This window comes from Arachis hypogaea, chromosome 7, assembly GCF_003086295.3.
Source record: "Arachis hypogaea cultivar Tifrunner chromosome 7, arahy.Tifrunner.gnm2.J5K5, whole genome shotgun sequence".
NCBI lineage: Eukaryota > Viridiplantae > Streptophyta > Magnoliopsida > Fabales > Fabaceae > Arachis > Arachis hypogaea.
The window spans coordinates 74,202,190-74,229,742 of NC_092042.1; the positions used below are offsets into that span (position 1 = coordinate 74,202,190).

Below are 27,553 nucleotides of genomic sequence, written 5' to 3' on the forward strand. Positions count from 1 at the left end.
ATAAAAACAAAATGAAGTATAAAAAATAAAAAAAATATTAAAATAATAACTATCTACTCTTGTCTTAATCTAATGATAAATATTTTGAACAGAATAAAATCTTATCTTTATCTTGTAAGTTTTAATGCATTTTAAAATTTATAATATAATGTACGTTATGAAATTATTTATCTCAAAAATTTAAATAAATAAAAAAATATATAAATAATTATATCAATAGTTCTGAAAATAAAATTGAATTAGTAGTTTGATCTAGTTAATCGAAAATTGATTATCAAACCGATTTTATTTTAGATAAAAGTCATTTGATAGTGAACTTGTTAAAATTTGAAAAGTTCAGTAAAAAATAATTAAATAGTTTAGTTTTTGAGTTTTTTTAAAGATTAATTAATGGTATAAAATAATAAATAATTTTTTTAAAAAAATATATTTATATAATATATTATTTTATTATATTAATTTAATTTTAATAATTTTGATTGAATTTTTGAACCTCTAATTTTATTGGTTTAATAATTGTATCATTTTTAAAATCTACTCAATCTCTTTTTCTCTTTCTGTTGACTAAGCATGGCATAAAAATGATTGTTATTAATCATTGAAAGAAATTTTTGAGTAATTATCTAAATCAACCGTAAAAAAAATTTAAAAATAGATATTTTAGTCTTTAAAAAAATTAATACACAAAAATATCTCTAAAATTTTATTCAGGCAAATAAATTAGTTTTTAATCTATTTTTTGGCAGTGTAATTACCCAAATTAGTATTCAAAAATTTTAAAAATAGACATTTTAGTTCCTAAATAAATTAATACATAGATCAATCCCTAACATTTTTTTCTGTCAGATATAACAATTTTTCGACGTAACTCACAACGAAGAATGCAAATTTGACATACTTTTTTTTTGTTAACATGATTTTTGCACATATTATAAATAAAAGAAAAATAATATATATGTGCCACATGGATGTGTATGTTAATTTAGTCTAATTATGAAGTAGAAATTCAGTTATCTTTTGAGTTAATTGATGATTTGGTGATCAAGTTGAGATTCAAGTGAAAATAAAAGAATAATTTTGATTATATTTAATTCCTACCTATCTGATGACAAGAATTATTGTCGGTCTAAAATTTCTCTTATAGAAATAAGAACTTCGTTGTAAACATAGCTCCAAACTAACTAATAATCTTCACATCAAATTTTAATAGATTTGGTTGTCACAAGTACAAATCCCAATGAAAATTAACCAAAGTATTCAAATCTCGGATCGTCTCACAAGGAATTGCAATGAAGTGATCAATTATTGGCTATGAAGGAACAATGGGGTTTGATTAAACGACAAGAGAAGTAAAGAAAACAATTAAAGAAAGCACTTAATAAAGAGAGACATTCATGGCAATGATTGAGAATATATGCTTTCTATCCTAGTCACTAATCATAACAATAATTAACAAAGGCTTATCTTATTTTGTCATTCCCAACAATGTAAGAAGGTATAATGTTATCTTCACATGAGAGAAATAAGACTAGTTAATCTCAATCCAAAAGTCCTAATAAACTTACTAATTGAATTAGCAAGAGATTAGAGTCAATGGAAATAATATTAACTAACAACTCTAGATCACCAATCTAAATTGGGTACAAATGACTCAAGATTACTTAATTTTTCTTTCCAAACCAAGAATGCTCAAAGATCTACTCTAACATCCAACCAAGTATTTTGTCAAACACTTGGAAGGCATAAAAGAAAAGCATAGTAAAAGTGCAAGAAAGATAAATTCTACAACTACCCAATGCAAGAAAAGTAAGATCAACAACTCAATTCAACAATAAAAGGAACATAAAACATCAATTGCATTAAAGAAAACCAAATCCAACAAGAATTCATCAATAAACTAAAAGAGGCATAAAAGGGGAGTTAACAGTGCAAACTAAGAGAATTAAGATGTAGGAACAAGAAATTACAAGGAAAACTAAAGGAAAATAAGAATTAAACCCTAGATTTAAGATGCAAAATACCCAGGACCGAATACATAGGGGCAAGTAGAGACCTGGCCACCCCAGCTTTTTACAAAAAAAAAAATAGTAGTAAAGTTTAAGAAGCCCAACCCATAAAATATAATAATTTTTGAAATTTTTTAAAGTCCTAAAGCTAAATTGGCTACACATAAACACTATTATTCCTTTTGACTTTTGACGTTTAGGATTCTTTTTGAAATTGAAGCCATAGCGACGCGCGATGCCCTCTAGTCCTTTACTCCACTGAGTTACTGACCACTATCTCACAACTCACAAGGTATATTTTATTATATATTTTAAATTTAAAATTTGTTATTATATATCTTAAATAGTTACTATGCAGATTTATTGTTCTTGTTGATATATCTCTATGTATTGTACTACGGTATGACTATGTATATTATTAATTTGTCTAGTAGTATTTTTATTTTTTATTTTTAGTAAAATTAATAGTGATTTAGTAAAAAAATATTATTAATTTGTTATTGATGTTTAATTAATAAAAAATATTTAGACTTTATTTATTCATATGAGTATATAATTATTTGAATTTTTTTTCAGGTAAAAAGAAACTAGAACATTTTATGATGAAAAAGCAAAGTAAAATTGATGCAATTTTTAAGAGAAAAGCTGCTGATAATGTTGGAGTTCAAACAAGTCAACCCTCTAATCTTATTTCACAAGAAGTTTAAGTAAGTGAACTCTCTAATCTTACTCAAAATGCACATCAACATGAATCCAAAGTTCCAAGATTAGAAAGAGATGTTGATATCTCTTTATTTGAAAGGGATCCAGTAAAGCGACGTCCAATTTGGTAGTATAATGTCAATGAACGTGATTAGATTCGTAGAGCATACATAATAGCTGGGCCAAACCAACCAACAAATATTAGCTATCCAGCTTCTGGTAATAACAATCACCGTCGATATTTTCAATCTTCTTGGTTTAAGAAATTTCTAAGTTGGTTAGAATATTCACCAGAAAAAGATGTTGCTTATTGTTTGCCTTGCTACTTGTTTAGTAAACATTATGGTGCTCGTAATGATGGAAAAAATGCATTTTCAGAGTTAGGATTTAGTAATTGGAAGAAAGTAAATAATGGAGTGAATTGTACATTTGTATATCACGAGGGTTCTATTCCTAATTCTCCCTATAATTTATGTGTGAAATCTTGTGATGATTTAATGGCTCATTCTAAGCATATAGACAAAGTTCTTGATAGGTATAGTGATGAAACTATAGCAAATAACCGTTTAAGGTTGAAGATATCCATTGATGCTATTCGATGGCTTGCATTTCAAGCATGTGCATTTAGAGGCGACGATGAAAGTCCTGGATCTTTGAATAGGGGAAATTTTATTGAGTTAATTAAGCTTTTAACTTTATGCAATCAGAATGTTAATAATGTTGTCCTTGAAAATGCTCCTGGAAATGCTCAATATATATCTCCTTGTGTTCAAAAAGATATATTGCATATCTTTGCTTGAAAAGTGCGTGCAACAATTCGAGAAGAAATTGGTGATTCTAAATTTTGTATAATTATTGATGAAGCAAGAGATGAGTCAAAGCGAGAACAAATGTCTGTGGTTTTGAGATATGTAGACAAGCACGGTTGTGTTCAAGAAAGATTTTTTGATCTTATACATGTTTCTGATACGTGTTCTTTGACATTGAAAACAGAAATTTCATCAGTTCTTTCTCGTCATAATATTGATGTTCAAAATCTTAGGGGACAAGCGTATGATTGAGCTAGTAATATGCGTGGTGAATGGAATGGATTGCAAGCTCTATTTTCGAAAGATTGTCCTTGTTCATCAATTACAATTAGCACTTGTTTTTGCAGCCAAAGAAGTTTGCTATGTTCATCAATTCTTTTCAACTTACACTAATTGTGAATGTTGTGACTGTTTCTCCTAAACGTCATGATCTGTTAAGGGTTGCTCAAGCAAATAATGTTGCAAACTTAAACGCCGATGATCAACTTGTGACAGGTAGTGGACTTAATCAAATTGGTACTTTGCAAAGAGCTGGAGATACTAGATGGGGGTCTCATTTGAATTCTGTACGTAGCTTGCTATGCATGTTTGATGCTACTTGTGAAGTTCTTAAAAAAAGCACTGAAGAAGGTAATTTCTCCACTCGTGGTGATGCTAGTGCTGCTTATGATGCTATCACATCCTTTGAATTTGTCTTTGTTTTGCATTTGATGAGAAATATTTTGGAAGTTAGTCATGATCTTTGTCAAGCTTTGCAACGAAAAAATCAAGACTTTAATCCAACGAATGAGAGAATCAAGTTGGGAGGCTTTCATAAAAGAAGTTTTATTGTTTTGTGAGAAACATGAAGTTGAAGTTCCTGATATGAATGCATTGCATATTCCTAGAAGAGGCGAACTTGCAAAATTGTCGACCAAATTTCAGTGGAGAATCATTACCGTGTTAATTTATTTCTGGCTGTAATTGATACACAGTTGCAAGAGCTTAATGGAAGATTCAATGATCATATGGTGGAATTGCTTACTTTAAGTTCAACTTTAGATCCCAGAGATAATTATAAGTTCTTCAGTGTCAACAAAGTATGTGAATTAGTAGAACGATTTTATCCAGGTGACTTCAGTGACCAAGAGAAATTTCACATTAGAATGCAAGCTCAACATTATGAACTTGACATTCCTAATCATGTTGAGTTAACTAACTTGTGCACAATTTCGGAGTTATGTCAAGGATTAACGAAGACAGGAAAGTCTTTAACATATCATTTGATTGATCATTTGATTTGCTTGGTATTAACTCTCCCTGTTTCAATTGCTACAACTGAGAGATCTTTTTCAGCTATGAATATTGTGAAGAATAGACTCAAAAATAAAATGGAAGATGAATTTCTTGCTAATTGTCTTTTGATTTACATTGAGAAGAAGATTACTGAAAGATTTGACACCGATTCTATTATCGATGAATTTTATGATATGAAGAATCGACGTGTACCACTTCGTTAGTAAAAAGTATGCATATTTTGTTTGTACTTTAAATATAAGTATTCTCTATCATTATATTTTTGTAATGAATCTTACATTATAATTTATTTGCATATTTCTTTAATATTATATATGTTATTGGCCTCCCCATAATAACATTTCTGGATCCGACCCTGAAAGTACCCTAAGAACCCTAATTCTAGAGAGAAGATGGAGCTTCTCTCTCTAGAAAACTAACCTACATGATGCTATCCTAAAATTAATTGTTCCCCCTTTACCCAAGCTTGAATTCTACATGAAATAGCCTCAGGAATCAGTTGGATTTGGGCCAGGAAAGCTCATAAATTGCCCCCTAGCTATTTCACTTTAATGAGGTCACCTGCGAGCTGTGACGCGTACGCATCGCTTGGAATTTTAATTCACACGCGTACGCGTCATGTCACGCGTATGCGTCGCCATGCGACTCCATCTCCACGCGTGCGCGTCTGTCACGCGTGCGTGTCGATGTATGCACTCCAAATCTTTGTTTTTCCACGAGTTCTTCACTTTGCATGCTTTTCTCTTCACTCCTTTGATCCATTCCTAGCCTTTTCAACCTGAATTCACTAACAAACACATCAAGGCATCTAGTGGAATCAAAGGTGAATTAAAACTAGCAAATTAAAGGCCTAAAAATCATATTTTTATAAATGTGAGATAAGTTGATAAAATTCTCCAAATTAAGTACAAGATAAACCATGAAATTGGGGTTTATCAAACCTCCCCACACTTAAACCAAGCATGTCCTCATGCTAAACTCAAGAAAGAAACAAAGGGTATCAACATTTATTCAATGCAAACTATCTATATTCAATCTACTTTTATGCAATCTATCTAATTGAATGCAATTACTCGGTCAAAATAAATCCATTCCCAAGAGAGCATGTACAAACATGAGGGCTAAAGGTGTCTCAATGAGATCAAATCCACAATTGATTTGAGTTATTGAAATGATTTTACAAACTTGCAAGAAAAGAGATGATCATGGGTGAAAATATGTAATTGAGTAATTGAACCCTCACCGGATGTGTATCTGCTCTAGTCCCTCAAGTGTATAGAGTTGATTTACTCAATTCTCCCTTAATCATGCTTTCCAAGATTTATTTTTCATCTAACAATCAACAATTATTTCATGCATGCATACAAATATCATGAGGACTTTTCCATAGGTTGTAATGGGGCCAAGGTCAAAGTAGGATTGTATATGGTTAAGTGGACTAGAAATTTGAATCTTTGATGAGCTAAAACTTCCCACCTAACCTAAAACAACCTATACTATTTAAATGTTAACCTATCTACCCATTCTTCACTTTTTGACACACTCATGCATTTCTCTTTTGATCACCATACATATGCATTGATTTTTATTAAACTTTACTTTGGGGCATTTTGTCCCCCTTTTTATTGCTTTTTTTCTCTCTTTTTCTATATATTTTTTTCTTTTCTTTCATTTTTATTTTTTATTGTTTTTCTCATTTTTTTCAAACCAAAATATATACAAGAGCATTGATGAGTGGATAATTTATACGCTTTTTGGCATTATTTTTAGGTAGTTTTTAGTAGGATCTAGCTACTTTTAGGGATATTTTTATTAGTCTTTATGAAAAATTCACATTTCTAGACTTTACTATGAGTTTGTGTATTTTTCTGTGATTTTAGATATTTTCTAGCTGAAATTGAGGGACCTGAGCAAAAATCTGATAGAAGGCTGACAAAGGATGCTGATGCTGTTGGATTCTGACCTTCCTGCACTCGAAATAAATTTTCTGGAGCTACAGAACTCCAAATGGTGCGCTTTCAATTGCGTTGGAAAGTAGACATCCAGGGCTTTCCAGAAATAGATAATATTCCATACTTTGTTCGAGTTTAGACAATGCAAACTAGCGTTCAACGTCAGTTCTATGCTGCATTCTGGAGTAAAATGCCAGAAACACGTCACAAACCAGAGTTAAACGCCAAAAACACGTTACAACTTGGCGTTTAACTCCAAGAGAAGCCTCTTCACGTGTAAAGCTCAAGCTCAGCCCAAGCACACGCCAAAGTGGGCCCTGGAAGTGGAATTCTGCACTTAGACTTATTTCTGTAAACCCTAGTAGCTAGTTTAGTATAAATAGAACTTTTTACTATTGTATTTACATCTCTGGATCCTTTGACCATCTTTGGATTATATTTTGATCCTTTGATCACATTTTGGGGGCTGGCCTGACGGCCATGCCTGGACCATCACTTATGTATTTTCAACGGTGGAGTTTCTACACACCATAGATTAAGGTGTGGAGCTCTGCTGTTCCTCGAGTATTAATGCAATTGCTATTATTCTTCTATTCAATTCAGCTTATTCTTATTTTAAGATATTCGCTGCACTTCAACATGATGAATGTGATGATCTGTGACACTCATCATCATTCTCACTTATGAACGCGTGCCTGACAACCACTCATGTTCTACCTTAGATCGAGTGCATATCTCTTGGATTCCTTAATCAGAGTCTTCATGGTATAAGCTAGAATTATTGGCGGCCATTCCTGAGATCCGAAAAGTCTAAACTTTGTCTATGGTATTCTGAGTAGGATCTGGGAAGGGATGACTGTGACGAGCTTCAAACTCGCGAGTGTTGGGCGTAGTGACAGACGTAACAGAATCACTGGATTTTATTCCAACATGATCGAGAACCGATAGATAATTAGCCATGCTGTGACAGAGCATTTGGACCATTTTCACTGAGAGGACGGGAGGTAGCCATTGACAACGGTGAAACCCAACATACATCTTGCCATGGAAGGGAGTATGAAGGATTAGATGAAAGTAGTAGGAAAGCAGAGATTCAACAAGAATAAAGCATCTCCATACACTTATATGAAATTCCCACCAATGATTTACATAAGTATCTCTATCTCTATTTTATGCTTTATTCATCTTTATATTTGAAAACCATTATAACCATTTGAATCCGCCTAACTGAGATTTACAAGATGACCATAGCTTGCTTCATACCAACAATCTCTGTGGGATCAACCCTTACTCACGTAAGGTATTACTTGGACGACCCAGTGCACTTGCTGGTTTGTTGTGCAAAGTTGTGACAAAGTGTGATTCACGTTTGAGAGCTCCAAGTCTTTGGCGCCATTGTTGATGATCACAATTTCGTGCACCAAGTTTTTGGCGCCGTTGCCGGGGATTGTTCGAGTTTGGACAACTGACGGTTCATCTTGTTACTCAGATTAGGTAATTTTCTTTTCAAAAAGTTTTCAAAAATCTTTCAAAAAATTTTTTTCTTTGTTTTCGTTTTTCCAAAAAGTAATTTTCGAAAAAACCAAAAAAATTAATAAAATCATAAAAAAACCAAAAATATTTTGTGTCTCTTGTTTGAGTCTAGTGTCAATTTTTAAGTTTGGTGTCAATTGCATGTTTTAAAAAACTTTTGCATTTTTTGAAAATTCATGCATGTGTTCTTCATTATCTTCATGTTGTTCTTGACAAGTCTTCTTGTTTGATCTTTAAATTTTCTTGTTTTGTGTTTTTTGTTGTTTTTCATATGCATTTTTGCATTCATAGTGTCTAAGCATTAAAAAAATTTCTAAGTTTGGTGTCTTGCATGTTTTTCTTTTCTTGAAAATTTTCAAAAATAAGTCTTGATGTTCATCTTGATCTTCAAAGTGTTCTTGGTGTTCATCTTGACATTCATAGTGTTCTTGCATGCATCATTGGTTTTGATCCATAATTTTTATGTTTTGGGTCATATTTGTGTTCTTCTCTCTCCTCATAAAAAAATTTCAAAAAAATAAAAAAATATATTTTCCTTGTTTTACTCATAATTTTCGAAATCTTTGGGTTGACTTAGTAAAATTTTTTAAAATAAATTGTTCCTTGTTTAGTCAAGTCAAGATTTCATTTTTAAAAATCTTATCTTTTCAAAATCTTTTTCAAAATCAAATCTTTTCTTTTTTCCTTTATATTTTCGAAAATATTGTTTTAAAAAATTGTTTTTCAAAATCTTTTTCTTATCTTTACTTCATAATTTTCGAAACTTTACTAACAATTAATGTGATTGATTCAAAAATTTCAAGTTTGTTACTTTCTTGTTAAGAAAGGTTCAATCTTTAAATTCTAGAATCATATCTTTTAGTTTCTTGTTAGTCAAGTAATTAATTTTAATTTTAAAAATCATATCTTTTCAAAATATCTTTCTCAAATCATATCTTTTTCAAAATCAATTTCAAAATCTTTTTCAACTAACTAATTGACTTTTTGTTTGTTTCTTATCTTTTTCAAAACCACCTAACTACTTTCCTCTCTCTAATTTTCGAAAATTACCTCCCTCTTTTTCAAAATTCTTTTAATTAACTAATTGTTTCAAATTTTAATTTTAATTGTATTTCTTCTCTCAATTTTTGAAAATCACTAACTATCTTTCAAAAACAATTTTCAAAATTCTTCTATTTATTTATTCATTTACTAACACTTCTCTTCATCTAAAAATTCGAACCATCTCTTCTCCTCTGTGTTCGAATTTTTCTCATCCTTCTTTTATTCTTTTCTTCTTCTACTAACATAAAGGAATCTCTATACTTTGACATAGAGAATTCCTCTTCTTTTTTGTTGTCTTCTTTTTCATATGAGCAGGAGCAAGGAAAAGGACATTCTTGTTGAAGCAGATCCTGAACCTGAAAGGACTCTGAAGAAGAAGCTAAGAGAAGCTAAAGCACAACAATCCAGAGAAAACCTTACAGAGAATCTCGAAAAAAAAGAGACATGGCCGAACCCGATAACAATGGTGGAGGCGCAAGGAGGATGCTTGGTGATTATACTACACCTACTTCCAATTTTTATGGAAGAAGCATCTCAATCCCTGCCATTGGAGCAACCAATTTTGAGCTGAAGCCTCAACTAGTTGCTTTAATGCAATAGAACTGCAAGTTTCATGGACCTCCATATCCTCCATTTTCTCCCTCTTCTTCTCATATTCTTTCTTCTTTTGCTCGAGGACGAGCAACATTCTAAGTTTGGTGTGGTAAAAGCATAGCTTTTTTGTTTTTTCATAACCATTGATGGCACCTAAGGCCGGAGAAACCTCTGGAAAGAAGAAAGAGAAGACAAAAGCTTCCACCTCTGAGTCATGGGAGATGGAGAGATTCATCTCAAAAGCCCATCAAGACCACTTCTATGAAGTTGTGGCCAAGAAGAAGGTGATCCCCGAGGTCCCTTTCATGCTCAAGAAAAATGAGTATCCGGAGATTCGACATGAGATCCAAAGAAGAGGTTGGGAAGTTCTTACCAACCCCATTCAACAAGTCAGAATCTTAATGGTTCAAGAGTTATATGCCAATGCATGGATCACTAGGAACCACGATCAAAGTATGAACCCGAATCCAAAGAATTATCTTACAATGGTTTGGGAGAAATGCTTAGATTTCAGTCAGGAAAATGTAAGGTTGGCATTCAACTTGCCTATGATGCAAGAAGACGCACGCCCCTACACTAGAAGGGTCAACTTTGATCAAAGGTTGGACCAAGTCCTCATGGACATATGTGTGGAAAGAGCTCAATGGAAAAGAGACTCTAAAGGCAAACCGGTTCAATTGAGAAGACTGGACCTTAAGCCTGTGGCTAGAGGATGGTTGGAGTTCATCCAACGCTCCATCATCCCCACTAGAAACCGATCCGAAGTAACTGTGGATTGGGCCATCATGATCCATAGCATCATGATTGGAGAGGAAGTAGAAGTTTATGAAGTCACCTCTCTAGAACTCTACAAAGTAGCCGAAAAGCCATCCACCTTGACAAGGCTAGCTTTTCCTCATCTCATTTGCTATCTATGCTACTTAGCTGGAGTTGTCATAGAAGGAGACATCCTCATTGAAGAGGACAAGCCCATCACCAAGAAAAGGATGGAGCAAACAAGAGAGCCCATTCATGGATCTCAAGAGACGCATGAGGAAGCTCATCATCAAGAAATCCCTGAGATGCCTCAAGGGATGTATTTTCCTCCAAACAACTATTGAGAACAACTCAACACTTCTCTAGAAGGATTGAGTCATGACATGAACCAATTAAGGGTGGAACACCAAGAACACTCCATCATTCTCAATGAGATTAGAGAAGATCAAAGAGCTATGAGGGAGGAGCAACAAAGGCAAGGAAGAGACATAGATGAGCTCAAGAACACCATTGGTCCTTCAAGGAGAAGGCGCCACCATCACTAAGATGGACTTATTCCTTAACTTCCTTGTTCTTATCTCTCTGTTTTTCGGTTTTTGAACTTCATGTTTGTCTATGTTTGTGTCTTTATTACATGATCATTAGTGTCTAGTAACTATGTCTTAAGGCTATGAATAATTCCATGAATCATTCACCTTTCTTAAATGAAAAATGTTTTTAATACAAAAGAACAAGAAGTACACGAGTCTCGAATTCATCCTTGAAATTAGTTTAATTATATTGATGTGGTGATAATACTTTTTGTTTTCTGAATGAATGCCTGAACAGTGCATATTTTTTATCTTGTTGTTTATGAATGTTAAAATTGTTGGCTCTTGAAAGAATGATGAAAAATAGAAATGTTATTGATGATCTGAAAAATAAAAAAAAATTGATTCTTGAAGCAAGAAAAAGTAGTGAAGAACAAATCTTGCGAAAAAAAAATTGGCGAAAAAAATTAAAATTAAAAGAAAAGCAAGCAGAAAAAGCCAATAGCCCTTAAAACCAAAAGGCAAGGGTAAAAAGGATCCAAGGCTTTGAGCATCAATGGATAGGAGGGCCCAAGGAAATAAAATCCAGGCCTAAGCGGCTAAATTAAGCAGTCCCTAACGATGTGCTTATGGCATGTAGGTCAAACTGAAAAGCTTGAGACTGAGTGGTTAAAGTCGTGATCCAAAGCAAAAAGAGTGTGCTTAAGAGCTCTGGACACCTCTAACTAGGGACTTTAGCAAAGCTGAGTCACAATCTGAAAAGGTTCACCGAGTCATGTGTCTGTGGCATTTATGTATCCGGTGGTAATACTGGAAAACAAAATTCTTAGGGCCACGACTAAGACTCATAAAAGTAGCTGTGTTCAAGAATCAACATACTTAACTAGGAGAATCAATAACACTATCTGAACTCTGAGTTCCTATGGATGCCAATCATTATAAACTTCAAAGGATAAAGTGAGATGCCAAAACTGTTTAGAAGCAAAAAGCTATAAGTCCCGCTCATCTAGTTAGAACTAATATTCATTGATATTTTGAGATTTATAGTATATTCTCTTATTTTTATCCTATTTTATTTTCGGTTGCTTGGGGACAAGCAACAATTTAAGTTTGGTGTTGTGATGAGCGGATAATTTATACGCTTTTTGGCATTGTTTTAGGTAGTTTTTAGTAGGATCTAGCTACTTTTAGGGATATTTTTATTAGTTTTTATGTAAAATTCACATTTCTAGACTTTAATATGAGTTTGTATGTTTTTCTATGATTTCAGGTATTTTCTAGCTAAAATTGAGGGACTTGAGCAAAAATCTGATAGAAGGCTGACAAATGACTGCTGATGCTGTTGGATTCTGACCTCCCTGCACTCGAAATGGATTTTCTGGAGTTACAAAACTCCAAATGTCGCGCTTTTATATGCATTGGAAAGTAGACATCCAGGGCTTTCCAGCAATATATAATAGTTCATACTTTGTTCTAGTTTAGACGACACAAACTGGCGTTCAACACCAGTTCCATGCTGCATTTTGGAGTAAAACGCCAGAAGCATGTCACAAACCAGAGTTAAACACCAAAAACACGTTACAACTTGGCGTTTAACTCCAAGAGAAGCCTCTGCACGTGTAAAGCTCAAGCTCAGCCCAAGCACACACCAAAGTGGGCCCCGGAAGTGGATTTCTGCACTTAGACTTATTTCTGTAAACCCTAGTAGCTAGTTTAGTATAAATAGAACTTTTTACTATTGTATTTAAATCTCTAGATCCTTTGATCATATTTGGATTATCTTTTGATCCTTTGATCACATTTTGGGGGCTGATCTCACGGCCATGCCTGGACCATCACTTATGTATTTTCAACGGTGGAGTTTCTACACACCATAGATTAAGGTGTGGAGCTCTGCTGTTCCTCGAGTATTAATGCAATTACTATTATTCTTTTATTCAATTCGGCTTATTCTTGTTCTAAGATATTCGCTGCACTTCAACATGGTGAATGTGATGATCCGTGACACTCATCATCATTCTCACCTATGAACGCGTGCCTGACAACCACTCCCGTTCTACCTTAGATCGAGCGCATATCTCTTGGATTTCTTAATCAGAGTCTTCGTGGTATAAGCTAGAATTATTGGCGGCCATTCCTGAGATCCGGAAAGTCTAAACCTTGTCTGTGGTATTCCGAGTAGGATCTGGGAAGGGATGATTGTGACGAGCTTCAAACTCGCGAGTGTTGGGCGTAGTGACAGACGCAAAAGAATCACTGGATTCTATTCCAACATGATCGAGAACCGACATATGATTAGCCGTGCTGTGACAGAGCATTTGGTCCATTTTCACTGAGAGGATGGGAGGTAGCCATTGACAACGGTGAAACCTAACATACAGATTGCCATGGAAAGGAGTATGAAGGATTGGATGAAGGCAGTAGGAAAGCAGAGATTCAACAGGAATAAAGCATCTCCATACACTTATCTGAAATTCCCACCAATGATTTACATAAGTATCTCTATCTCTATTTTATGCTTTATTCATCTTTATATTCGAAAACCATTATAACCATTTGAATCTGCCTAACTGAGATTTACAAGATGACCATAGCTTGCTTCATACCAACAATCTCCGTGGGATCAACCCTTACTCACGTAAGGTATTACTTGGACGACCCAGTGCACTTGCTGGTTAGTTGTGCGAAGTTGTGACAAAGTGTGATTCACGTTTGAGAGCTCCAAGTCTTTGGCGCCATTGTTGATGATCACAATTTCGTGCACCAAGCATCAATGCATATAGTTTTACATTTAATGCATGAGTATGCACCCAATTTCCAAAATTTTGACAAAAATATAAAAATACACTTTTATCTCTACCTAATGTTCCCAACTCTCCCACAATTAAATGATAAACACTCTCATTATCCCAATCTAATCAAAGATCCAAATAAGGGACATTTATTATTTTTCACTTAAAGCTTGTAATATGCTAAAAGTAAGAACAAATGTGTTAAGCATAGGCTCAAAATTGGCTAACAATGGAAGATAAAAGGTAAGGCCATTTGGGTAATGAGCTATTTGAAACAATGGGCTCAATCATATAAGTGCATGTATATATAAAATAATGGACATATGGAATCAAACAGATCAAAGATTACAATCATAGAATGAGAATAATGCACACAAGAATGAAAATAAGTGGTTATACGACGTAACCACACAATTACGCTCAAATCTCACATGCTTGTGTTCTTAGCTCAAAACATGTTCCACAATATATGTAATTCAAGCAAGTTCTAAATTTTTTTTCAATCAACTGGGGTGCCCTATAGATAAAATTCTTGGAAAATTTCATTATTTTGACTAAGCTTATTATATATATATGCAAAACAAGAAAATGCAACTAAAAATCCTAAAAGACCTAAAAATGAAATGCAACAGTGTTGAGATTAGAAATTTGTCACCCAAAATCATCGACTGGTCAGACGACCTCCCCACACTTAAAAGGTCACACCGTCCTCGGTGCATTCAGAGATGAGCAAGGGGGTATGGCAACTTTCTCGGTTGCTACCTTCAGTTGGTAGGTCAACGAGTTGCTGCGTGTTCTTTCTTTTCGCTTCCATTTTTTTAGACACGTCATCTTGAAAATAGAAAACAGGATAAGAAGACAAGTAAATGCAAAAGTAAAGAAGCATACAATGTTAGAATGAAGTAAATCACTAGAATTGAGTGAGTGAATTAGTGACATTGATAAAAAATAGTTGTGTGGGTCCTAAATTGCATGCGGTTTAGAATTCACACCCTAGTATTTAGAAGCCATGTCACAATTATACAAAAGAAAGCATACACTTCACTCATTCTAGTGTGTTTGAAATACTTTAAAGAAAACTTGTAGGTTAAGATAGCCAAACAAGCCATGAAGAAGCATAAAAGCATTCAAGCAGTTAATCAAGCAACTCTGAAATCGGTACTGAATGGACATTGACTAATGTGCAAGTAACTTTAATGAACCAAATGAAATATAGAGCTTACACATCAAACAATGACACATATTGAAGTTGTTGCAACACCTAAGTGACATAGAGGTGGAAGACATGGGTGCTATGGAACTTAGGAAAAGGAAGAAGGAAGTGAAAATCAATCACATAGCAAGCATGATCCACAAAGCTTTACAAAGCTGAAAAATATATCACTAGGTAAGCTTACGATCCAATTTCACAATTCCACAATCTCAATGCATGGAATAGCTGATGTAAGTAAGGGTCAACATGCACAAAAGATTTAGAAACTCGAAGGCAATGTCTTATGTACTTGGTATTCACAAATGTCAAACATGAAAACTCAAAACCAAGTGGCGAATCGTAACCTCAACAAATAATCCAACAATGAAAAAAAAAACAATTATGCTAAAATAGCATCAAGTTAATAGGCAGCAATAAACAACAAACAAAATTAATAATCTAACACTTATCATGAAAAATTAAACAAAAATCAAACAAACTAACTAACTAAAAGAGATGGTGATAGATGGTTGAAGAAGAGAAAGAAAAGAAGAGAGGAGAGAAGAAGGGAAGGAATGGAAAGAAGAGAAGAAAAGAAGAGTGGTGAAATAGGGCATTCCACGCGTACGTGTGGGGTGACGCATAAGCGTGGATAGATGAAATGGGCACGCGTACGCGTGATGGGTTATTCAGAGAGGCGACGCGTACGCGTGGGTGGATTTTGTGCTAAAGGTACCATTCCAACCCAAAACTCGCACAACTCTCTGGAATTTGTATGGGAGGTGAAAATTTGGGATCCATGCGTACGCGTGGGCGAGGCGTACGTGTGGAGTGTTGAAAAGCTTGGGGTCACGCGTATGCGTGGATGACACGTACGCGTGGCATGGTGCTATATTTTTCAAAATTTTTCAAGTTTTTGCACGAAACCAAGCATTCTAAACCTTTAAACAGCTACCAAAACATCATAAAACCTTATTTAACATACTAGGCTCCCAATTAAACTCAACTAATCAAACAAAACATGAAATTAAACCTATTTTACCAATATTTACAAAAGAAAAAAGGGAAAGATGTTACCATGGTGGGGTGTCTTCCACCTAGCACTTTTGTTTATTGTCCTTAAGTTGGACTTATGGGGAGCTCTTCATCAAGGTGGCTTGTGCTTGAATCCATCCTTGAATATCCACCAATGCTTGAACTTCTAATAAGCTCTATCATTCAAGATTGATATCTCCAAACTTTGATGGAGTTCTTCACAAACCATGAGCTCCCAAAGTTGATCATCCTCATGTGATCCGGGATCCCATACTTTATTTTCACACCCGTCTTTAAGTTGATCATGGTCATTTCCTCCAGGTGGTAAATAAGCCGAATTCTTACTAAGGCACCAAACCATCCTCCTAGACCCATCCAATTGAGCACTATACCAATCCCTGCTCCTAAATTTTGAGCTTTCCACCATAATAAGCCTAGATTTACAACGCCAACCACTAAACATCCTCCTCTTACACTTAATTCCACAAAATGCCCTAAGTTGACCATCCGTTTCAAGAATACCATATTCAAGTGGGATAATAAAGCTAAGAGTTAGAAGTTTTACCCATTCAAATAAAGGGTTAAATAACAATTTAGGTAGAGGGGTTCCCAACTGTTTTGATAAAGCATGTTCCACTCCCGTCCATCCTCTTCGAGAGGCTTCCACCACTTGGCAAGGTTTTTCAAGTTCTACCTCTTGCCAAGCTTCCTCAAGTTCACATCTTCTTCACCAATTTCTTCTAGCTCTTCCCCATCACTCAAATCATATCTTGGAGGTTGAGTGAAATCTACCTCCTCATCAATTCCAAGTCCAATAGGGAAGGATTCCTCAAACTCAAAAGGGTCATATGTTGATGTGGAATCATCATAGATAGGGGAACTTGGAGCTTGCCCAACTTCTTTCTAACCTTCTTTTTGGTAGCTTTCTTCTAATTTTATCCCTTCTTCATTGCTCACCAAGCGTGTGGGAGGTTGTGCATATTCTTCTATGACCTCAATTTCATGTCCAATGGAAGGGGATTCAATTGTACATAAGAATTCATCAATGATGGAATCCATCTCTTGATCAACCTCTTCAAGGTTTTCCACCATGATATGCCTTGGAGGTTGTACGCCCTCCTCAACATCAACATCAAGCATCTTGGAAGAGGGCTCTATAATTTTACCTTCCCATGGACTTTCCATATCTCCTAAATCTTCAACTACTCCTTCTATTTCAATCATCTTTACCTCCTCCTCTTGTTGCACTCCTTGCTTCAACTCCTCTTCTCCACCTTGAAGCTCCGAATTCAATCTCTCACTATGCTCATTGATTGCTTCTCTATATTCAACAATGGGAATGCTTTGATTGTATAGGCTTAGGTAGGAGGAGACCATGTTGCTAATGGTTTCCGCTATGGTAGCAATCACGTCTTCTAGCTTCTTGAACTCCTTTTGTATCTCTTCTTGCCTTTAGATGTAAGAGCTAATGTCTCTTTGTTGTTCTAGCATAAAGGCATGGAGAGATTCATCTATTAGAGGCGATGTGAGAAGAGAGGGTTCATTGTTTAGGAGAAAGGGCTCATAATTGGAATGTGGTTTATCTTGGTAAGAGTCTTGAGGTGGTGTATATGGAATTTGTGGTTCATGGGAGTATTGGTGTTGAAATGGTGGTGGCTCTAGGTATGGTTCATACTGTGGTTGGTATGGTAGATATGGGTTAGGATCATATGAAGGTGAATGGTGGTATGAGGCTTTTGAGTATGGTGGAGGGCTATATTGAGGAGGGGATTCATATGCATATGATGATTGTGGTTGACAACAACAATGAGGGTCACCACACACATTAGATTGGTATGCATCTTGGAATGACTCTTGTTCAAACACATTTGGGAAGGTTGTTGCCAAGAAGGGTGATCAAATCCTTGAGACTCCTCCCATTTTTTGTTGTTCATTCCTTGATGCATGTTGTCATTGTAAATTCCATCTCCTACAACATAGTTGTAACCACACTCATAGCCAAAGTGGTGAGAATTCATAGTGACAAGAGAAAATAAAAACAAATACTAATAAGAACTAATAAAAACTAACTCCTAAACAAGCAAAAACTGACAAAGAAGCATATTAACATATATACAATAGCCAATAACATAGCACCATTGTAATTTTCCAACAACGGCGTCAAAAATTTGATGACAAGAATTATTGTAGGTCTAGAATTTCTCTTATAGAAATAAGAACTTAATTGTAAGCATAGCTCCAAACTAACTGTAATCCTCATATCAAATTTTAATAGATTTGGTTGCCACAAGGACAAACCCCAATGAAAATTAACAGAAGTATTCGAACCTCGGGTCATCTCACAAGGAATTGCAATGCAGTGATCAATTATTGGCTATGAAGGAACAAGGGGGTTTGATTTGGTAAAAGGGCAAGAAATTAAACGACAAGAGAATTAAAGAAAACAATTAAAGAAAGCAATTAATAAAGAGAGTTATTCATGGCAAGGATTGAGAATACATGCTTTCTATCATAGTCACTAATCATAAGAATAATTAACAAGGGCTTATCTTATTTCGTCATCCCCAACAATGTAAGAAGGTATAATGTTATCTTCACACGAAAGAAAGTCAAATAAGACTAGTTAATCTCAATCCAAAAGTCCTAATCAACTTACTAATTGAATTAGCAAGAGATTAGAGTCAATGGAAACAATACTAATTAACAACTCTAGATCACCAATCTAAATTGGGTGCTAATGACTCAAGATTACTTAATTTCTCTTTCCAAGCCAAGAATGCTCAAAGATCTACTCTAACATCCAACCAAGCATTTTGTCAAATACTTGGAAGGCATAAAAGGAAAGCATAGTAAAAGTGCAAGAAAAATAAATTCTACAACTACCCAATGCAAGAAAAGTAAGATCAACAACTCAATTCAACAATAAAAAGAACATAAAACATCAATTGCATTAAAGAAAACCAAATCCAACAAGAGTTCATCAATAAACTAAAAGAGGCATAAAAAGGGGAATTAACTATGCAAACTAAAAGAATTAAGATGTAGGAACAAGAAATTACAAGGAAAACTAAAGGAAAACAAGAATTAAACCCTAGATCTAAGATGCAAAGTACCCTAAGAACCCTAACTCTAGAGAGAAGAAGGAGATTCTCTCTCTAGAAAACTAACCTACATGATGCTATCCTAAAACTAATTACTCCCCCTTTGCCCATGCTTGAATTCTGCATGAAATAGCCTCAGGAATCAGTTGGATTTGGGCTTGGGAAGCTCAGAAATTGCCCCCAGTATTTTCACTTTAATGAGGTCACGTGCGAGCTGTAACGCGTACGAGTCGCTTGGAATTTTAATCCCCATGCGTACGCGTCATGTCACGCGTACGCATCGCCATGGGACTTCTTCTCCACGCGTGCGCGTCTGTCACATGTGCGCGTCGATGTATACACTCCGAATCCTTGTTTTTTCATGAGTTCTCCACTTTGCATGCATTTTCCTTCACTCCTTTGATCCATTCCTAGCCTTTTCAACCTGAATTCACTAACAAATACATCAAGGCATCTAGTAGAATCAAAGATGAACTAAAACTAGCAAATTAAAGGCCTAAAAAGCATGTTTTTATATTTAAGCACAAATTAAGGGAGAATTACAAAACAATGCTATTTCATTGAATAAATATGAGATAAGTTGACAAAATCCTTCAAATTAAGTACAAGATAAACCACAAAATTGGGGTTTATCACTATCACACTAATCTAAGTTATATTAAATATAAAAATATCAAATAATTTTAACCTTAATTTTTTTTAGATCATCATCATCATCATCATCATTGAGTGACAATATATATATATATATATATATATATATATATATATATATATATATATATATATATACCTTTTTACAATTTTATGCGAAAATTCTTTTTATATTATAAATACACACATAAGAATTTAATGAATAAATTTATTATTTTTTGTCCAAAAACATACAAAAAATTATGGTACACTATTATTTTATAATTAATAATAATAATAAGAAATTTATTTTATTTTTTTACGTGGTGTAATTGATACTAATGAATGTCACTGAATGCACATTTGGTTATGATGATTGTATGAATATATCTATTTACAATCTTATATAGTACATCCACATGAATATAAACGATGTTTGGACCACTTTTTAATGAAAAATATATCTAGCTTTGAGTTAGAGAATACTCAACATAATAAAATAAAATATACAAACAATAAGACAGGAAACTAAATAATTCACAATAATATATTTTTAATTTAAGAAAATATAAGACTTAGTACATGTTTTTTTTGTTGGATTTACAATTGTGTATGTAGTGAGGATGGTTTAATAATATTTTTTTAAAAAAATACCACATTAGAAATCAAATAGATTTGACTTAACCTTAAAAGTTAATTTGATTATAATATCTACTAATATTCTTTTTCTAATAAATACTTGAAAAATTTAGAATTATGCCGAAAAATGGACAGGAGACTGTTATGTCTAACGTAGAAAACTGTTAGGAATTGATTTGTGTATTAATTTTTTTGGGACTGATGTGGGATATAATCGTCAGCTAGGAATTCTAAAAAATAATTCCGTTGCAAGGGTCCATGACTATAGCAGAATACACTAGCAAGTTCAAGGAACTTTGTAGGTTCTCAAGAATAAGTCAGGGTACTCTGAGTTTTATGAGGGATGGAAATGTGTCAAATACGAAGTAGGGCTGAGAGAAGATATGAGGCGTGCTGTGGCTCCATTAGAGATTAGGAGATTCTCTGAATTGGTGGACAATGTGAGGGTTGTTGAAGAATACGTAAAGACGGTAGCCTCGTCAAGGGACATTCATGGAGGAAACACTAGTAGAGAACGCAATGATTACCTCGGACCAAGGGGGACAGAACTTCAAGAAAGATGGACACACTCCCCAGCATCTGCAAAGTCAAGGAAAATTTAGAAGGGACAACAAAGCCAGTTTTATCAGGTGAAAGGAAATGGTCGATGCTATGCTTGTGGGAAGCCTAGACATATATCTAAGTATTGTCGCCGCAGGAGAAACCGAGATGAGTGTCAGAATCAACAGTCAGGCCGTGTGTGTACCTTGGATACACGTGATGCGATGGGGTCGGATCCTCCGACGAGAGGTAAGCGTATGCTTTGAGTATTATATTGCTTGGATATGAGGGTAGCCTAGTTTTATCTCTGCAAAATCACCATTAGGATTATAAGGGCTTAGAGTTGTGTTGAGGGTAAACCATGGGAAAAGAAGGATTCTAGTGGCAGTAACCGAGGATTTCAGACTTGTGATGACGAACGACCATAGTGGACGTGCCGGAATGGTTACCATGCATAACTAGAGGTCTTGTCGGTACTCTGTATGGGTGATGGGTGCGGTTCAATACTAGTGGCAACAGAAATACCGACTGACTCCTTTGCGGTTTTTAACTATGATTTTTGCGGTTTTAAGATTTAAAATGATTTTCAAATCTGGTTTGGAGCTTTGGTTTAAATAATTTGGTTTTGAAACTAGGATTAGAACTTTCAATCAAATGATACGATTTAAAAAGGAAGGTGAGTCCTAAGATTTTGTTAACTTGTGATTTTGGTTTGCAAAATTTAACTTATCCAAAAGGGATTTAAATGGAAGGGTTTTGATTTAAAGGTTTCAATGAATTTAGGAAAATCATGCTTTAAGATGATTGATTTACAAATAAAATGTTTTTGACTCTTTTAATAAGGTTTTAACAATTGACTCATTTAGATTGAACTTGTTTTAAAGGTTTTAAAAAATACTACAAAATCAGTATTTGGTTAAGGAGAAATCTTCGGATTCTCAACGACGATAATCAGAGTGACGCAGCGGAAGGCGAGAGAGTTTTCAGACTTTGAAGCAGAAGTTAACTTCAACACCTGTTTTAATCTTGCCAGAACCGCATGAACCATTCGAAGTGTACTGTGATGCTTCCTTAAGAGGTTTGGGTTGCGTGTTAATTCAACACCGGAATGTGGTGGCTTACACATCGGGTCAGCTGAGACAGCATGAGGTGAATTATCCAACTCATGACTTAGAATTAGCGGCGATTGTGTTTGCATTGAAGATTTGGAGACACCACTTGTACGCAATAAGGTTTAGCGTCTTTTCCGATCATAAGAGTCTTAAGTACATCTTTGATTAGAAAGAGCTTAATATGCACCAGAGAAGGTGGATGGAGTTGCTAAAAGATTATGATTTTGAGCTGAGTTATCATCCCGGAAAGGCGAATGTATTAGCAGACGCATTGAGTCAGAAATCTTTAACAATTGCTTGGATGAGAATCAAGGAAGAAGAGCCAGTGGATAAGTTTGTGGATCTTAAGCTGGATATTGGTAAAGTTTCCGGAAGAGCTTGTTTGAACCAGTTGCAGATCTCAAGCACGTTTAAATCAGAAATACAAAGGGCTCAGCAAGATGAGCAGAAGCTTTGGCAATTGTTTCAACCAGTTGGTGATATGAGGCGTGAAGAATTCACTAAGGATGGTGAAAGATTATGGATATACAAGGGAAGGATCTGTATACCGGATGTCGGAAGTTTGAGACAAGATTTGTTGTCAAAATCTCACAACAGTGAGTTTTCTATTCATCCCGAAAGTACGAAGATGTATTATGACTTGAAAAAGATGTTCTGGTGGCCCGAGATGAAGGGTGATGTAGCAACAGTGGTATCCAAGTGCCTGACGTGTCAGAAAGTGAAGATAGAGCATTAGAAACCGTCGGGAATGCTATAGCCACTTGAAATCCCTCAGTGGAAGTGGGAAGGAATCGCAATGGATTTTGTGACCGGTTTACCAAGGACTAGGTCGGGATTTGATGCAATTTGGGTGATCGTGGATCGCTTAACCAAATCCGCTCATTTTCTGCCTATCCGAGTAAACTGTTCCATGGAGGAGTTGGCGAGATTGTACACCAAGGAGATAGTAGGACCGTGATTCCCGATTCACTTCAAAATTTTGGGGAGCTTTTCAAAGAGCTTTTGGTATGAAACTATGCCTCAGTACCGCATATCATCCGCAAACCGATGGACAGTCGGAAAGGACTATTCAGACGTTGGAAGATATGCTCAGAGCGTGTGTGTTGGATTAACCCGGGAGTTGGGATCGTTACATGCCATTGGTGGAGTTTGCGTTAATGAAAATTAAACAATAAGAAACATTAAACATAAATTGACAAGGCAAGAAAATAACAATAACAAGTCAATTAAACAATAAGAAACATCAAACATAAATTGCATTAATAGAAATTAAACTCAACAACGAATTTATAAACATAAAAGTGACCAAAATAAGAAATTGACAAGAATAACTAAGAAAATTAAAGCAATAGAACAAGAAAAAGTAAAGGGAACCAGATCAATACAAGAAATTAAACCTAAATTTAAGATGCAATTAACCTAAATCTACCCTAATTCTAGAGAGAAGAGAGAGATTCTCTCTAGAATATGACCTAAAGCATGTTTCTAATCTATCCTAATTGCTCTCCCCTTGTTTCTTCTTGATTTTGGCTTCAAATACTTCAGAAATGAGTTGGATTTGGGCGTAAAGCAACTCAGAAATCGCCCCCAACGTGTTCCTTTAATGAGGTCATGTGACCAGTGTCACGCGCACGCGTGACCTATGATTTTGACAAATCCTCATTTCTTCATGAATTCTCCACTTTGCATGTTTTTTCTTCACTACTTCAATCCCATCCTTGCCATATAAACTTGGAATCACTCAACAAACATATCAAGACATCGAATGAAATTAAAGTGAATTAAATTTAGTAATTTTAGGGTCTAAAAAGTATGTTTTCACTCTTAAGCATAATTTAGGAGAAATTCACAAAACCATGCTATTTCACTGAATAAATGTGAGAAAAGTTGATAAAATCCATTAAATTCAACACAAGATAAACCATAAAATTAGAGTTTATCACCACGCGACTAGTGCGACGAGCTCTACAAAATCCAGTTCTTGATTAGGTATGAAACTCACTTCTCAGTTTCAGTTTTCTTCACTCCAATTTCGAAATTCAATGTGAATGCATGTTGAATTTTGTTTGATTCCGATGTTTAGGTTCGAATTAGCTTGTGGGTTTTGTCGGGTTTAGTTCATTGGAGCTGTGGGTCAGGTAAGCACCCTTGGAATCCTTTGTAAAATGATGAATTAGTGAACTCTATGTTGATTATAATGAATATTATGATGTTAAATTGAAATTGGTTGTGGATTGGAGACAATTTAAGGAATTGGAAGCTAGAGATTGAACTTTGGAGGCTGGGTTCGTTGGTGAGGAGCTGGAGTGGTGGAGCTTGTGGTGTGGTGAATGCTTGAGGTGTTCCAGGATTAACAGAAAATTGACCAAGATATGGTTTTAGTTTCTTGTATATAACATCTACGGTATCGTGAAAACTTAGGCTAGATGACTATAGGAAGAGTTGAATGTGTGTTTGGAGCATGTTTAATGATTTTAGTTGTCAATGTATGTTAAAATGATGAGGTATGGTCAAATTAATGATTCATTTATGTGAATGTGGTTGGTGTTGGTAAAATAGATTGATAAATGATGATTTTGATGCTACTGGATGAGGATTTTGAATGTGAACATATGAATGTTAATAAATTGATAATTGTGTTTGTATATTTGAGAATTCATAGAATGAATTGGTTCAAATTGAGGCATGGTTGGCTGTGATTGAATATGGAGTTGTGTTGAGTGTATTGGGAGTCATTTTTAAATGTAGAACTGTTGTTTTGATAAAGGAAATTGATGAAAAATAGAGGTTTAAAAGTCTTTGGTGAAAACTAGGTTTTTGACTGAACTTCGGTGAGCCATAAATCAATTTCCGGACCGCCAAATTGTTTCAAATTTATTTCATATGAAAATTGAATCCGTGAAGTTTATGACGTTTGAAGAACAAATGAAAAATGTTTTAAAATGAGAAAGTTATGAGCGTCGGAAGTTTGGAGTGCAAAGTTGAAAATTCTGCAGCATTCAACACTTTTGCCAATCTGTTGATCTTGCGTACGCGACCACTGCACGTGACGCGACCAACATTTTTGGGATGGGCATCTCACGTACGCGAGCAAGGGGCTTGTGTACGTGAGCAGGGAAAAGTGAACTCACGCGTACGCGTGACCCTTGAAATCAGTAAAGTGAGTTTTGTATTTTAAAATGTAATTTTGAATCTCTAAACCTCTATTTTTACTCTTTCAGACCCTAAGGATTAGTTTTAAGTGTAGTGAGGAGATTAAGCTACAAAAAAGAAGGTTACTTGGAAGTGAAAAAAGGTTTGGAAGGATAAATTGGGGTGGGGGAAGTGTAGAATTGGTGATGATAATGAATTGAGAATGGTAAGGTTTTAATTGTATGTGACTGAGTTGAGGGGTGAATGTTGAAATTGGCGATGACTGAGTATAGCCGAAATGGTCGAGATGGCAAGGTCTGGGTGCGAACGTGCGTGCGTGTTAACTTAAAAAGGTGTTCAGATGGCAAGTTGAGGACAGAAGATTCCCTCTCTTGTCGTGATGGGGATGTGGAAAAGGTAGAAAGACACTCTTCTTCGTATTATTTCCCCCACATTCTTCTCTGGTTGTAAGGTGGAAAGGCATTCTCATTCGTTAAAGTCCCTCCTAGAGATGCGTAACCTAGAGACAAATGTCTCGATTAGCTACCAGATGTGTCGGGTTCTGGCGATTTAACCGACACGTGAGCTCACGGCCAGTAGGATAGGCATGCATCATCTTGCATTTGTTTGCTTTGTTTGGGTATGCATAATTGTTTTGGTTTGCATACGTGATAAATTTTGTTTAACTAGTAACTGTGATACTTGTTGTAACTGTTCCTTAAATATGTTTTCCTTGTATTTGCTTGTGTCTATGATTGTTTTTCTGTTTTGAGTACTTTGGTGGTGGACTGATAATATTGATGGTTTGTTTGAAAATGGGCCGGAGTCCGGGTTGTGTTTATTTGGGCCGGAGGCCGAGCTGGTTTGATTTGGGCCATAGGCCATGACTGGTTAGGTCAGTGGTAAGAGTTAGAGTTAAGTGAGACAGAAAGTAAATTGAAGAGTTAAACTTATATCGTGACTTGGGTACCTTAGAGAGTTTTTACCAGATTTATGGTTCAGTTTATTCCTTTAAGTTTTATAATCTGAGTGTCGGTGGTCTAGGATTGTCTCTGACTTTCCCAGGACCTTATTTGTTTTATATGTGGGCACCTTAACCATACTGAGAACTCCCGCTTCTTATCCCATATGATATTGTTGTTTTTCAGATGCAGGTCGAGAGGCACCTCGGTAAGCGTCTGGAGTTCATTCTGCAAGTGAAGTGTTATATCTTGGGACTCCGTATTTTGAGCCTATATGTTTATTATTCTGTATTTAGATTTTTTTTTGTATATTTAACTTTATTTTGTCCCTCTTCGAGGTCGATGTGGAGAAACAGGTTGGTGTTTTATCTATTTTGGGATATTTTGGGTTATGTATATTTATGTAAATATTCTCCGGCCAACCTTGGATTCGCAGGTTGAGCCTGGAGCTTGAATATTTGTATCTTTAACACTCCTATTTTATTTTCCATATATATATATATATATATATATATATATATATATATATATATATATATATATATATATGTCTTACGTTTCTTCGTACACAAGTTTTTCGTTTACGTGAGCGATGCGCCCTTTGTTTCAAACTTTCCTTCAAAGGCTCCTAAATAAAATTTCCTTTCAACTATATATATATAAGTTTACATTTAGAGGTCGTAATATCTCACCACCTCAGTTTTAGGACTTAAGCATAAGACTCTGTGTGGTATGGTGTTACAATATGCATGTTCAGAACCCATGACAACTTTGAAAGGACATGATCTAAAGTTGAAAAGGTTTTAAAAAAATGACTTTCATAAAAGACAAAGAAAAAGAATTAGAAAAAAAATTAATATATGACAAACCAATGAGGCCCACATTCATATAAGTTAACTCTTGTTGGCCCAGAAAAGGTTGTGTTTAAGGAAACACAAAGGACCACATGAAATCTAAAAAGAATGGTTGGCCCACATGAATCTGAACTTAGAACAAAACACTAGATACCATGTTCCTTGATGATGGCTCTTCATTTGCCCAGAATTGTCTCATCACGACTTAGAGACAACTTTAAACAAGGCATCAGCAACGTTTAAAACAAAGTATCATAAATAAGAATGCCTAAACTAGTTCTTAAATTACAGAACCTATTCGCAGCCAGTGGTTTAGTAAAAATATCAGCTAATTGTTCC

General features: G+C 35.0%; 2 protein-coding genes across 2 annotated transcripts; both read left to right on the plus strand.

Annotated features, from left to right (window-relative positions):
• Positions 1 to 3,205: 3,205 nt before the first annotated feature.
• On the plus strand, positions 3,206 to 21,216 carry LOC140174405 (uncharacterized). Its single transcript, XM_072198856.1, has 4 exons — positions 3,206 to 3,475; positions 3,865 to 4,245; positions 4,405 to 4,596; positions 20,917 to 21,216. The coding sequence occupies exons 1-4, from the start codon at positions 3,206 to 3,208 to the stop codon at positions 21,214 to 21,216; spliced, it is 1,143 nt and encodes a 380-aa protein (XP_072054957.1).
• Positions 21,217 to 21,253: 37 nt separating this feature from the next.
• LOC140174406 (uncharacterized) lies at positions 21,254 to 23,002 on the plus strand. Its single transcript, XM_072198857.1, has 2 exons — positions 21,254 to 21,403; positions 22,517 to 23,002. The coding sequence occupies exons 1-2, from the start codon at positions 21,254 to 21,256 to the stop codon at positions 23,000 to 23,002; spliced, it is 636 nt and encodes a 211-aa protein (XP_072054958.1).
• Positions 23,003 to 27,553: the final 4,551 nt, after the last annotated feature.

What these genes read in the sequence shown, in the direction of transcription:
- LOC140174405 (XM_072198856.1), top strand. Translation starts at nt 3,206, where the DNA reads ATGGCTCATTCTAAGCATATAGACAAAGTTCTTGATAGGTATAGTGAT. An exon ending in TGATGAGAAATATTTTGGAA is followed by an intron (nt 4,246 to 4,404) that starts GTTAGTCATGAT and finishes GCATATTCCTAG; the next exon opens with AAGAGGCGAACTTGCAAAAT. An exon ending in AGTTCTTCAGTGTCAACAAA is followed by an intron (nt 4,597 to 20,916) that starts GTATGTGAATTA and finishes GGAACTTTGTAG; the next exon opens with GTTCTCAAGAATAAGTCAGG.
- LOC140174406 (XM_072198857.1), top strand. Translation starts at nt 21,254, where the DNA reads ATGGTCGATGCTATGCTTGTGGGAAGCCTAGACATATATCTAAGTATT. An exon ending in GTCGGATCCTCCGACGAGAG is followed by an intron (nt 21,404 to 22,516) that starts GTAAGCGTATGC and finishes CATCCCGGAAAG; the next exon opens with GCGAATGTATTAGCAGACGC.